We start from the raw sequence: 12,206 nt of genomic DNA, 5'->3' as shown, positions 1-12,206 counted from the left end.
TCCAAAAATGAAAAAAAAAATTTGAATTGTTTATACCTTAATTTTTTATAATTTTTTTTGGGCGGCAAGGTCTAAAATGAGGCGAAAAAAAAAATAGCACCACTATCGATTTTTTCAAATAATCAATAATTATCGAAGGATTGCTTTGGTAAAAAGCATGTGGTTATTAAACTTGACACTTAATCTATTATTTCGAAAATGATTTTTAAAAAATTTCCTTAAAAAAATCATTAAAATGGGACGTGGAAAGCACTGCACTAAAGAAAAACGTGACTTGATCAAAAAACTCATTTCTGAAGGAAAATCTTTTAGAAATATTGGCCAAATCCTTCAATGCTCAAACAAAATTATAGGAAATGTAATCACCTACAACGAGAATCCCGAAAAACGTGGGAAAAAACAATCATTGGGCACCCATCTCTTCAAAAGGCTAGTGCCCGAGAGCAAGAAGGATCCATTTAAAGCTCCTACCGAACTGAAAAAGGATCTCAACATATCCGCAACAGTGCAAACAGTTCACACATGTCTAAGGGAACATAGTTTAAAAGGCTGTAGTCCAAGGAAAGGTCCTTTTTTTAAATGGGAGACACATACCCAAGCGCATTAAGTTCGTCAAGGAACATTTAAATTGGCCATGCGAAAGATGGACGAACTTTTTATTGTCAGATGAGAGCAAGGTGGTTTTTTTTGGTGGCAATGGATCTTGATCGAATGTAAGGCGCCCTAGGAACACCGAATATAAGCCAAACGACACAGTAGAAGCAATTAAACGCGGCGGATCCAGTGTAATGGTATGGGCATGTTTTTCTTACTATGGAGTTGGACCAATACATTGGATAAAACCATAATGGATCAGCATGTGTATGTGGATATTTTGGAAACGGTTATGCTACCCTTTGCTGAATATGATATGCCGCTAAAATAGGTCTTCCAACAAGACAATGACCCCAAGCATACCAGCAGGAAAGCCAAGGAATGGTTCCAAAATAGATCAGTTCATGTTCTGGAGTGGCCTGCGCAGTCGCCAGACCTCAATCCCATCGAAAACCTTTGGTCGAATATTAAAAAGGCAGTTGCAGCTTTTAAGCCAACTAATAACGAAAGCCTATGGACCGTGATTAAGGAGTCCTGGAGCAATATAACCCCAAAACGGTGCCAGGACCTGGTTGACTCCATGCCAAAGCGTTGCGCAGCTGTTATTGCTAATAAAGGATACACTACCAAACACTAAATTAATGGGATCGGCGTAGTTTTAATATACAATCACTTGTTATTAATGAATTTGTTACTGTTAAGTTTATATTTTATGTTTAAAGCATTTTTTATGAAGTGGTGCTATTATTTTTTTCGCCCTTTTTTGTCATTTTTCATAAAGTTCCTTAAATAAGTTAAGAATTCATAGAACAATTGTGATTTTTTTTTATTTCCTAAAAAGTGAATTGTTTAACCTTTCTAAAAAGGTATTTCAGATCCTTTTAAACCCAAAATTGTAGGTAGGAGACTTATTCAAAGTTTTACTGGGCAAGTGGTGCTATTTTTTTTTTCGCAGCTGTATGTATGTAGGTTCTTTTTGCCACTCAATTAATTAAGTTAGTAATTAATTACTACTTTTAACTCTTTTTTCAAAATGTTAAAACTGTTTATTTTAAATTGCAACCACGTTGAGCGCCAATTAACAATTTAGTTACTGAGCTCTTTATTATACGACTAACTCGTTTGAGTCTGCGCTTCGAACTAAGTACATATTTCATTTCTTATTCTTTATACTCTGCTTGTGCTCTCTCGTGAGAGAACAATCCTCTTCTCTCTCGTCCGCTGTTCCGCTACGTTAACTTATATGTTGCTTATTTTTTGCGTGTAAACCTAACAACTTGTGTATTAAGTAAGTGATGTCCTCGTCCAACTTTGAAAATAAAATGTCAACTTTGAATAGCCCTTTGTAGCCTTTTTCGTGAGCTACTTTATTTTAACTAATTTTCGTAAAATGGACTGTTTAGAAAAAAAAAAAAAGAAAGTTCCGTTAGTTTTTAAGTTATTCTTATTATATTTACATTCTTGAGCAAATTCACAAGTTTTAGGCTGTTCGGTAAAATAGCAGTGTCTGGCTTTGTCCAACGAAAAGTCCCGAAATGATCAATATTTTGTAAAAAGTGAGTTTACTTAAGTTGATTAGTATATTTAAAAGGATAAATAAAAACAAAAAATAAACAAATATGTTCCAGTGGGTAGAAGACAGCACTTATCCCAGAAAGATAGAAAGTTGATTATTAAGCTAAGAGGGGAGGAAAAGTAAATCCACAGATACAGAAAATCGACGCAAAGTTCGTTTCAGCAATGTTAATGCATAATAATAAGGATAATAATACAGATAAAAATAAATTTTCAGTGAAATTTTGAACTTTCTGAAATCTAAACATACGCACACATACATACATATGCCATTTGTACATATGTACGTTTACGAAAACATGGTAATGTTTATTTTTAAGGTGCGAGGACATGTTTAAAGTGTTTCCACTGCTTTTTATAATTCTTTCGCATAGTTTTGATTTTACAGTCCCGTTTTTAATTTTTATGTAATTTGATATTCATTTTATCACGTGCTTGTGTACTTGGTATCGCGTCGAAATCAGAGTGAGCGAAGGGAAAATATCAAAAAAAAAAATATCGCAATACCGATATTTGGGCAAAAAAATATTATAATATAAATATATCATTTTCAGAAAAAATATCGATATATTGATATTTTGATATATTATCAACAACCCTACCATTCGACGACGACTATTGAATGAAAATATAAGTGCCAGGAGCCCACAAAAGGTGCTCCCACTTATTAATGTCATGGCCAGCACAATCTTCCAATCTAAAACCGATCGAATACCTGTGGAGTGACATTAAACACTAGGTGTCGAAGAACAACCCGACTTTTAAAGCAGGACGCATAGGCGCAGATTCCTCCCAAACGTTGCCAGGACTTGATGGACTCCATGCCGCGCAGATGTAAGACACTGATAACCAACAATAGCAATGCATAAAAGTATTAGATCCCAAATTAAAATATTTGTAAAAAAAATAGTTATTTCTAAGCCAGGTTGAATTGTGGTGTGTTCAGGGGCGGCGACACGCCCACTTTCCCAAAATAATTGTAATGGTGTAAAAGACTACCCAAAAATAAATCGTATCTTAAATAGTTTACGAGATATTAATTTATGCCAACAAAACAGGTCAAATTCCCAATAGTCGTATATGGCGTTCCACAGTAGCGGCCCAAGAACCGAACAGCATAAACACTCCTTTGGACGACTCGCAGAGTAGGAAACGCTCAGAGAAGTACCTCCGCACCAGGTAGGCTTCCACCCCAAATCCGACTAGCGCGGCCGACCCTCGGTCCCATCGCATACCAGCTTTCTGGTTTCGACGATGTGGCATACTGGCCAGAACAATAGTGGCTTTCCTGGTTTTGGGAAGAGCAGCAGTCTTTAAACCTTTAACCTGTTTGGGAAGACGACTTCATTCGGGCACTTAGTGGATCGCGAAAATGTTTGGCTGTAGAGTGGGACCGATCAAAAGTGCTCTTTTGGGGATGCCGTCAGGCTCATGGGCTTTGCCATTTTTAAGGCTCTTCAACAGCTCTAGGGTCTCCTCATTGCACTGGCAACATGAATAAACAAACTTGCGCTGCGTCTATGTCTTCGGAAGCCGCATGCTTAATATATGTTATAGTTCCAGAGGTATTGACGTTCATAAGGACGGACATGGCTCATCGACTATTGATCCTGATCAGGAATATACACTGGTAGGCACAATTATTTTGACAAAATCATCTTTTGTGTTCCTCAGTACTCTTTGATTAGCAGCGTTCAAAGAGTGCGCAAAGGTTCATAAATAGCATATTAAAAATAAAAGTAGCAAGAATTTTAGTTCAAGCTGATCAAAGAGTACTGAGAAACACGAAAGAACATTTCGTCAAAATAATTGTGCCTACAAGTGTACATATTTTACATGGCCGGAACCGATTCCTTCTACCTGTTAAATTCATTTCAATGAATCTAGTATACCCTTTTGCTGTACGAGTAACGGGTATAAATATACAGTTTTTTTTTTTTATTATATTCTAAGTTGTTAACGGTTTTAGAATTACCAGATAATTATACCCGTTACTCGTAGAGTAAAAGGGTATACTAGATTCGTTGAAAAGTATGTAACAGGCAGAAGGAAGCGTTTCCGACCATATAAAGTATATATATTCTTGATCAGGATCAATAGCCGAGTCGATTTGGCCATGTCCGTCTGTCCGTCCGTATGAACGTCGAGATCTCAGGAACTACAAAAGCTAGAAAGTTGAGATTAGGAATACAGACTCCAGGGACATAGACGCAGCGCAAGTTTGTCGAATCATGCTGCCACGCCCACTCTAACGCCCATAAACCGTCCAAAACTGCTACGCCCACACTTTTGAAAAATGTTTTAATATTTTTTCATTTTTGTATTGGTCTTGTAAATTTCTATCGATTTGCAAAAAAACGTTTTGCCACGCCCACTCTAACGCCCACAAACCGCCCAAAGCTGCCACGCCCACACTTTTGAAAAATGTTTTGATATTTTTTCATTTTTGTATTAGTCTTGTAAATTTCTATTGATTTGCCAAACAATTTTTTGCCACGCCCACTCTAACGCCCACAAACCGCCAAAAACTGTCTTTTGCACTTACACTAGCTGAGTAACGGGTATCAGATAGTCGGGAACTCGACTATAGCGTTCTCTCTTGTTTTTTTTTAAAAATTAGTCGTTTTCATAACATGCCACAAAAAACATTCGAAATTCATAAAACATACGTTTATAAAATTGCTTAACCTTTCCACCGCGTGAGGAATTCAAAAATGTGTAAATTAAATGAAACCCAACTGAATCAAATGTTAACACCAATAAATATTATAATTTAAAATTAGTATAATAAAAGCTTTACATTTATTTTTATGTCAAGTAGAGCCCGCGTGCTACATATTTGTCTTTATGTTTCGTAAGTTATACAGAATTCTGTTCGAGAAGTAGAAGTTTCAACTACTTGAATGGCTAATGCGGTTTGGATCTTATTGTTGAGGATGCCAGTAGTCACTCAAGTAGCGAAGCCCTCGTTATTTTCGATTAGTACCTGTGAGTTCATCGTCATTTGTACAAATGAAGGTTTTCAATTACAATACATTTTTTCTTAAATATTATTTTTTGATTAATAGTATTTCTACGTATTATGCGTGAAAAATGGCTTGCAAGTAAAAATCTAATATTCCAGAATTATGGACAATTTGGTTGAAATGCATAAACTTTACATATACTTATATACATAAACGCCTATGTATAGTATAGATGTTTGATGACGAATGCGACTTTTGATGAGCAGTCAAATTTTGCCATATGCTTAATATATTTGTATACAATATATGTGCTGGTTTTATCTTTTGTCTAATAATGTAATTTGTCTATCCGAAGCAGCTTAGGAATCGGCTGTGTGAACGTTCATCGAAAACGCACATATACTTTCGCCCTTCCTGGATACCGCCTTAGCTTGGTATTGACCAACATCGTCCATATTACACTTAGCCACTGCAAATAAGTATCGGATGTTATCCTTCGTAAAAGAGAAACGTGGAAGAGTTTCGTCGATGGGTTTGCCATCTTTCAGCCAAACCAAATTTAGGAGCTCAGAATCTATTTCGCATTCAAATGTGGTACTCTCTCCCTCAAGTACCGAAACTGACGTGGGAAACTTCACAAAGGCCGGATGCTTAGAATCGTCTCCTGGCACTGTTACATTTATTGTGCAGGTACTGAAGGATTCGCCTACATCATTGAAGGCCTCGCAAGTGTAGGTACCGCCATCTTCCGGAAATATCTCTGCAATTTGTAATCTATATATATTGGCCTCGTTGGTGTATTGGAAATCCTTGCTCGGCTTTATCTCTTTGTTATTGTGTAGCCATACGACATCAAAATGTTGAGCTCCAATTATACGACAAGCCAACGTAACTGCATCGCCATCCCTAACAAACCTCGACTCCAAGTGACTAACTATTTTTGGCGCTTTGTCGCTGGCATTCACTTTTCGCTTGGTTAGGTTCTTATCCAGTGCTTGAAAAGAAAATAGATTTTTATTTTTATTTTTACAAAACAATAAAATTAAGTGAAATAAACTTTTAGATAAAGATTACAAAATGTATCAAGTGTCAGAATATCAACAAGTAGAATATCAACGTTACTGGCTTAAGCAAAATTAATATAAAACAAAAAAATTTATTTAACTAATATAACTCAAATACAAACGTTTAATTGTTTATTAACTCAGTTGCTTAAAGCGGTAAAGAAAAATAATATTTATAATTGAGAAAATCTACTTACGCTGTATTGTTAGTTTGCATTTAGTTTCCACGGCTCGAATAGAGTTTGTGGCCGTACAAGTGATCACACCCTCGTCTTCAGGAAATACCTCATTGATGGTTAAAGTTGCAATGCCATTTTTATACCTCAAATCCATAATATCAGAAGATGATAGTGACTTTCCATTTTTCGCCCAAGAGATTTGAGGCTCTGGATCACCTTTTACATGACAAGTTAGTATCAACTGTTCTCCATCACGAATTGTTAAATCGTGAAGGGGCTTCGTAAATTCCGGCTTGCACATTAATGAATCATCTGGGGGAACTAAGATGGCATATATATAAAACAGAATTTTTGTATGGAGCATATGGATATATATTTAATAAATACGTACGTATAAGCTCTTTGGTAGCACTTCGTGACCTTGACGGGCTTCCGGGGGCCTGTAAAGTATTTGATGCATACTTTTTCTTGTTTATAATGCTATTCTGCGAGCTTGAAGAGTTTGAGTTGGAAACAATTGCTTTGTCAGCCTATAACAAAATAATAAATATAAAAAGATCAAAAGATTTTTTTATTACTTACCTGCGACTCAGATGTGCTTTTGACTGAAGATGATGTGAATTGCCGTGATGTTACTATTGGGAGGGGAGCTGGCTTAATTGGCTGCTCAATGTATTTCCTATCTGTTTAGTTAAGTAGAGACAATGCATTTTAAAATTAAAATTTTTATAAAATCTACTGTAACTGCAGTTTGTATGGTTACAAAAAACTGAGTGTTAATGTTTTGTTTTAAATTAAGCTGATTAACATATATATTTAACAATGTTAAAAAGGTATTTTAAAAAGGTATAGTTTCGTGTAACGCCTACTCCTTACTACGACATTTAATCGATTTACTACGATTTTAACAAAAATCTTAATAATATTGACTCTAAAAGAATATTTATGTATCTATGATAGATGTATAATATAATTTTATTACAAAAATAGCAGCAAGTCCTATTTTAAAATCGTGGTCAAAGTAAAGAACTCGTTTGCGTGTTGTTTAATGAAATAGTACAAGTTTAGGATTTGTTTTATACTCAATGAATATCATGCTCTATTCATTAGTAACAACACTTTATTAAGATTATTTAAAATATATTAGCTCTGATAAAAATGTTTTTCAAAATGAGACCTTTTTTAAATTATATTGATGAACCAAAAAATATGCTTTATTACGATGTATAAATTGCGAGCATTATTGGCCAAAAAGAACTATAAGTGGGCGTGTGTAACATTTCAATACTCAAATATGCATACAAAGTTTTACGCACGAAACTACATATATATACGGGCGCTTTTATTTTATTATACATTTGAATGCTTAAATTTGGTTTTGTTGGCGTTCAAACACGTAGAATTCGTGTAACCGTATTCGGATTTTGTGCATCGTAATCAATTACATTTTTTTTTGAAACCACCAATGCTACTCTTCTATATTTCACAGTATAATTAAGCTGTAATAGGTGTAGCTGTAAAAATCTGCGCAAAAACAAGGACAATTATAACGGTTAAATATTTGGCCGTCGAATTTATTAATCCGTTTCGTTCTTTTAAACATTTAATGGAGTATAATTTTAAGTAGGTATACGAGCATGCTGACGGTAAATATGTATTTCTAGTTTGGATTTTTTTTATTGTCATTTACCTCCTGAGTAAAGGAAATTGTGGGCGAGTTGAGCCTGCTCAGGCGTAACCCATTCTCCTGGGAAAAATTGAATTTAAAAATGTATTATAGCAAACAGTAAGAACGCATCAATACACATATATGTATGTAGATTACTTAAACGTTCGCAGTATATTAAAGATTACACGTCTGTCTATAATATGGAATTTTATATAAATCTTAATTTTAAAAATTTAATATTAAGTTGATTTTAGTTATTTATCAAAATGAATTATGATCTTATATTCCTTTATCTATTCCTATCATTAATCCTGAAACGCAAGTGCTCTCAACAAATTTTTCTTTCTAAATCCAAACGATTGATAAAAATATCTCATTTAGGTAGGCAATGTGTCTATTTAATGTCATTTCTTTGTATGTCGGAGAAAAAACGAAAATTGGGCCCCTCTATCAGTAAAGTATTATAAGAGAAAATTCTGAAGATAAGTAATTTACTAAATACTAAAATTTCGTCTAGTTGGGCATCATACAAAAGAGTCATTAATGCCATTTGGTTTATATCGGAAAAAAGAAATGAAAATAAAGCCCCTCTACCTACTGGTAAGAACTTTTGTAAGAAAAAACTCTGAAGACCTGTAATTTACTAATTACTATGATATAAAAAATTTCCATAACAATAAATTAATAATTTATTTACACATCTTAAAAAAAAAATTTGATTCATTTACTTAGCCTGTGTTTCCCTGCCTTGTTTTACAACTTACAAAATAAATGTTTTTTGTTTACCTTCAACGATCACAACACAATCTGTTTCGTCTGTTCCGTGACAGTTTGTTGCCTTACAGCTGTATTTTCCTGAATCGGATGGCTTACAGTCAATTATTTCCATGGTGACAACTCCATCAGAGTGAGTCATCGCATACTCGTATTTGCTAAGTTCTCGGCCGTCCTTGTACCACCTTACATTAGGTACTGGTTTGCCACTTAAGCAACACAGTAGCTTGCATGTATCGCGAGCCTGCATGACGCGGGGTCGCAAAAGGAATGTGAAACTGGGCGCCGTCTCGGACTGTTCCTGCCAGAAAGTGTACGGCAAGGGTTCACGTCTGCGCACCGGAGTTGATTCCGTTCGGTACCTTGGCTGTTCTTTTGGTAAGGGCTGAACATTTAGAAAGACGACTTCTTCTCTGGAGCCATAGTGATTTTCTGCTCGAATAATATATTCTCCTCGATCGCCCAACTTAACTCGGTTAATGATGAAGTAGTAATCATCTCCAACGTATCGTTTCATAAACTTGACACTCTGTCGCAACTCAATATTATTATGTGACCAAGTGAGGGTAGGGGTAGCTATTGCAACGCATCTGCAGTAGAACTTTACGCTTTGTCCCTCATAGCAAAATTGTGAAGATGGACGAATTACAAAACGTGGCGCTGCTTGACGCCGATCAAAAACAGCATCATGAATCTTGTATTTCTCCATTAGCAACTTTCTTAGAGATGAGTATTCAGACAGACGGCCAATCGGCAACAGGTACCTCTCAAAGTCTTCATATTTCCTTCTTAGTTTTTCTCGATACGCCAGATACCGATCACGATTGATTATCTGTTTCATAGCACAATGTTCTCCCGTCAGCCACGGGTGCAGAAGACATTCGTGAGCAGTCATACGCTTTTCTTTGTTTCCAACAAGCAATTTTTTAATAAAGTCCTTAGCTTCTTCAGATATGTACTTAAAGGATTCTACATCGAAATCCCAATCGCAGGCCTTTACGTTCTTGAGAGTTTGAACATCATTATCACCAGCAAAGGGTGATAATCCGCTTAACCTAAAACAACAGAGACATTATTTTATTGTATTAATCTTGGTCGAGCCTGCGAGGGGTAAAAATAAGTATGGAAATGAGACTGCTTAGAGCTAACTCAGCTTTTATAGATTTTTAATTGTTCAAGCTAGACAGCTTTTACCGTTATGATCCTTCTAGTGGGCTTTGAAACCAACTTGCGCTGCGTAGGCGTCACTTGTTCTAGGTCTTATAGTTCACGAAGTCTCAGCGTTCATACGGGCTGACAGACAGACGGACATGACCCAAGTGACTCTTTCTTCTACCTGTTAGGAATTTTTACACGAATCTGAAATACCCTTTACTTTAAGAGGGACGACTATTGCAAACTTATTGCAAACTTATAGCTTAAAAAAGTGAGAGACTGGTTTGCGTAAAAATTCATAAAATTGGGTAATACTAATCAAGAATATATATTTTGCATGGTGGCAAATGTCTGAAGCTTCTGACTAAAATCTATATACCTTCTGGTATTTATATTGTACCAAGATTAAGATTAAACAAGCTACTTTTTCCTGTAGGTAATTGGACGGACGGACAAGTCTATATCGATTTGGGCAATACTAATCAAGAATATGTATTTTATATGGTCGCCAATGTCTCCATTAGTGCGTTAGACTTCTGGCTGAAATCTATATATCTTATGCCGAATAAATACAATATGTACCAAGATTAAAATTAAATAACCAACTTTTTCCTGTAGATAATTCCAATAGCTTACTGTATTGGGCACACCTGTCAGGACATATAAGCTTTGAGTGTATTGTTTTATGTAGTAACATTGAAAAAATTACGAAAGAAATAGAACCTTACAGAACATAGGATAGTACTCCAGTAGCCCACATATCAGTGTAGAAGCCGACTGGCTCCCTGTTTACGATCTCCGGTGCTGCGAACTCAGCCGTTCCTGTTGTAATTTTAACAACTTCATTTGGATCAAGGCGCGTTGCTAGTCCAAAGTCGATAAGTTTAACATTAGTGCTTGAACGAGTTTGGCACATTATATTCTCTGGTTTTATGTCCAAGTGGATAATATTTTGTTCGTGCATATGCCTAATGCCCTCGCAAATTTGTCTCATATAGTTTATAACTTCAGCTTCCGTCATTACATAACCTTCAGCAGTAATGCGTTCAAATAATTCTCCACCGGATAAGCTAAAATAAGATTAGATAATAATAATAATAATAATAATAATAATAATAATAATAATAATAATAATAATAATAATAATAATAATAATAATAATAATAATATAAGTATATTTTGGGTGTTACTTACAATTCCAGTATTAGGATCATTTCATCGTCGTCTTCGAAAGCATCGTGCAAGTTGATAAGCTTCTGATGGTGCAATTGATTCATTATATCTATTTCTCGGCGTATCAAGTCTTTCTCAACCGAATGCGATACTGGAATAAACTTGGCAGCAAAAATATTTCCAGTGCTTCTCTCGCGACAGCGATGTACTACTCCGAATGCACCTGTTCCGATTTCCTCAAGGATATCATACCTATCATATACACTTTGCTGAGATATTTCCACGGGTTGCGGAACGAACTTGGAATAAATGTCAAACACATATGAATCGTAATCTTTAACTGGTCCATCTGCTTTTCCACGTAGTTTCCGCCCATTTGCATCAATTTCCCACTTACGTTCAATCGGTTTCTTTCTAATAGACTCCTTAGTCTTGATCAGAGTGCTAGTGTCGGAAGAGTCAGACCGTCCATATACATTATCAGCAAATATGCGGAAATCGTACTCTTTTCCTGGAGTCAAGCCGCTGACTGCCATAGACGTAAACCTAGTATTTCCGACACGTATCCACGAAGATAATGGGTGCTCCCGACGCTCTACGTAGTAATTCGTTATGTCGCTGCCACCGTCCCATATAGGAGATTTCCAGCTAAGAGACAACGAATCTGTGCCAATACTTTCAATTAAGGGGAATCGTGGAGGATCTGGACGATCACTAATTTGCACTTGTATTATAGCTGTATCCGAACCAAGTTCGTTTTCCGCTGTAATTCTATAAGGTCCCGAGTCCAAGTGCGATCCATCTCGAATGATAAGAACAGCATGTCGTTCCTTAACTTCCACAGTGTAGTGACCACCGGATTCAATATTTTCACCGTCCCTAACCCAATGTATACGTGGTTTTGGGAAACCAGTAAAGGGAATTTTAATTACAACATTTTCACCCTTATCAAAGTAAGCAGTGTCTCTAAATCTTGGTGGAACGTTTAATTTTGGAGCAGCTAAGAAGTTTAAAAATATTCAAATACCAAAAACGCACATATATAAATATATATACT

General features: G+C 35.7%; 1 protein-coding gene across 34 annotated transcripts in view; it reads right to left on the bottom strand.

Moving 5' to 3' along the window:
- Positions 1–4,948: 4,948 nt before the first annotated feature.
- The window catches only part of LOC6523744 (twitchin), a 50,807-nt gene continuing 43,549 nt past the window's right edge, over positions 4,949–12,206 (bottom strand). For 32 of the 34 annotated variants that reach the window (XM_015191412.3, XM_015191405.3, XM_015191409.3 and 29 more), the window contains 8 exons: positions 11,171–12,149; positions 10,705–11,046; positions 8,834–9,876; positions 8,069–8,125; positions 6,961–7,061; positions 6,770–6,908; positions 6,397–6,699; positions 4,949–6,129 (listed from right to left, as the gene is read on the bottom strand). In XM_015191412.3, coding sequence (XP_015046898.1) covers positions 5,495–6,129; positions 6,397–6,699; positions 6,770–6,908; positions 6,961–7,061; positions 8,069–8,125; positions 8,834–9,876; positions 10,705–11,046; positions 11,171–12,149 — 3,599 coding nt within the window. In that variant the 3' untranslated portion in view covers positions 4,949–5,494. The remainder of the gene's footprint in view (positions 6,130–6,396; positions 6,700–6,769; positions 6,909–6,960; positions 7,062–8,068; positions 8,126–8,833; positions 9,877–10,704; positions 11,047–11,170; positions 12,150–12,206) is intronic. The other 2 variants (XM_015191421.2, XM_015191417.2) reach the window with 1 other exon arrangement.

Source organism: Drosophila yakuba, chromosome 4, assembly GCF_016746365.2.
Source record: "Drosophila yakuba strain Tai18E2 chromosome 4, Prin_Dyak_Tai18E2_2.1, whole genome shotgun sequence".
Taxonomy (NCBI): Eukaryota; Metazoa; Arthropoda; class Insecta; order Diptera; family Drosophilidae; genus Drosophila; species Drosophila yakuba.
The sequence above is the reverse complement of the archived record's forward strand: the minus strand, read 5'-3'. Positions and strand labels throughout refer to the sequence as shown.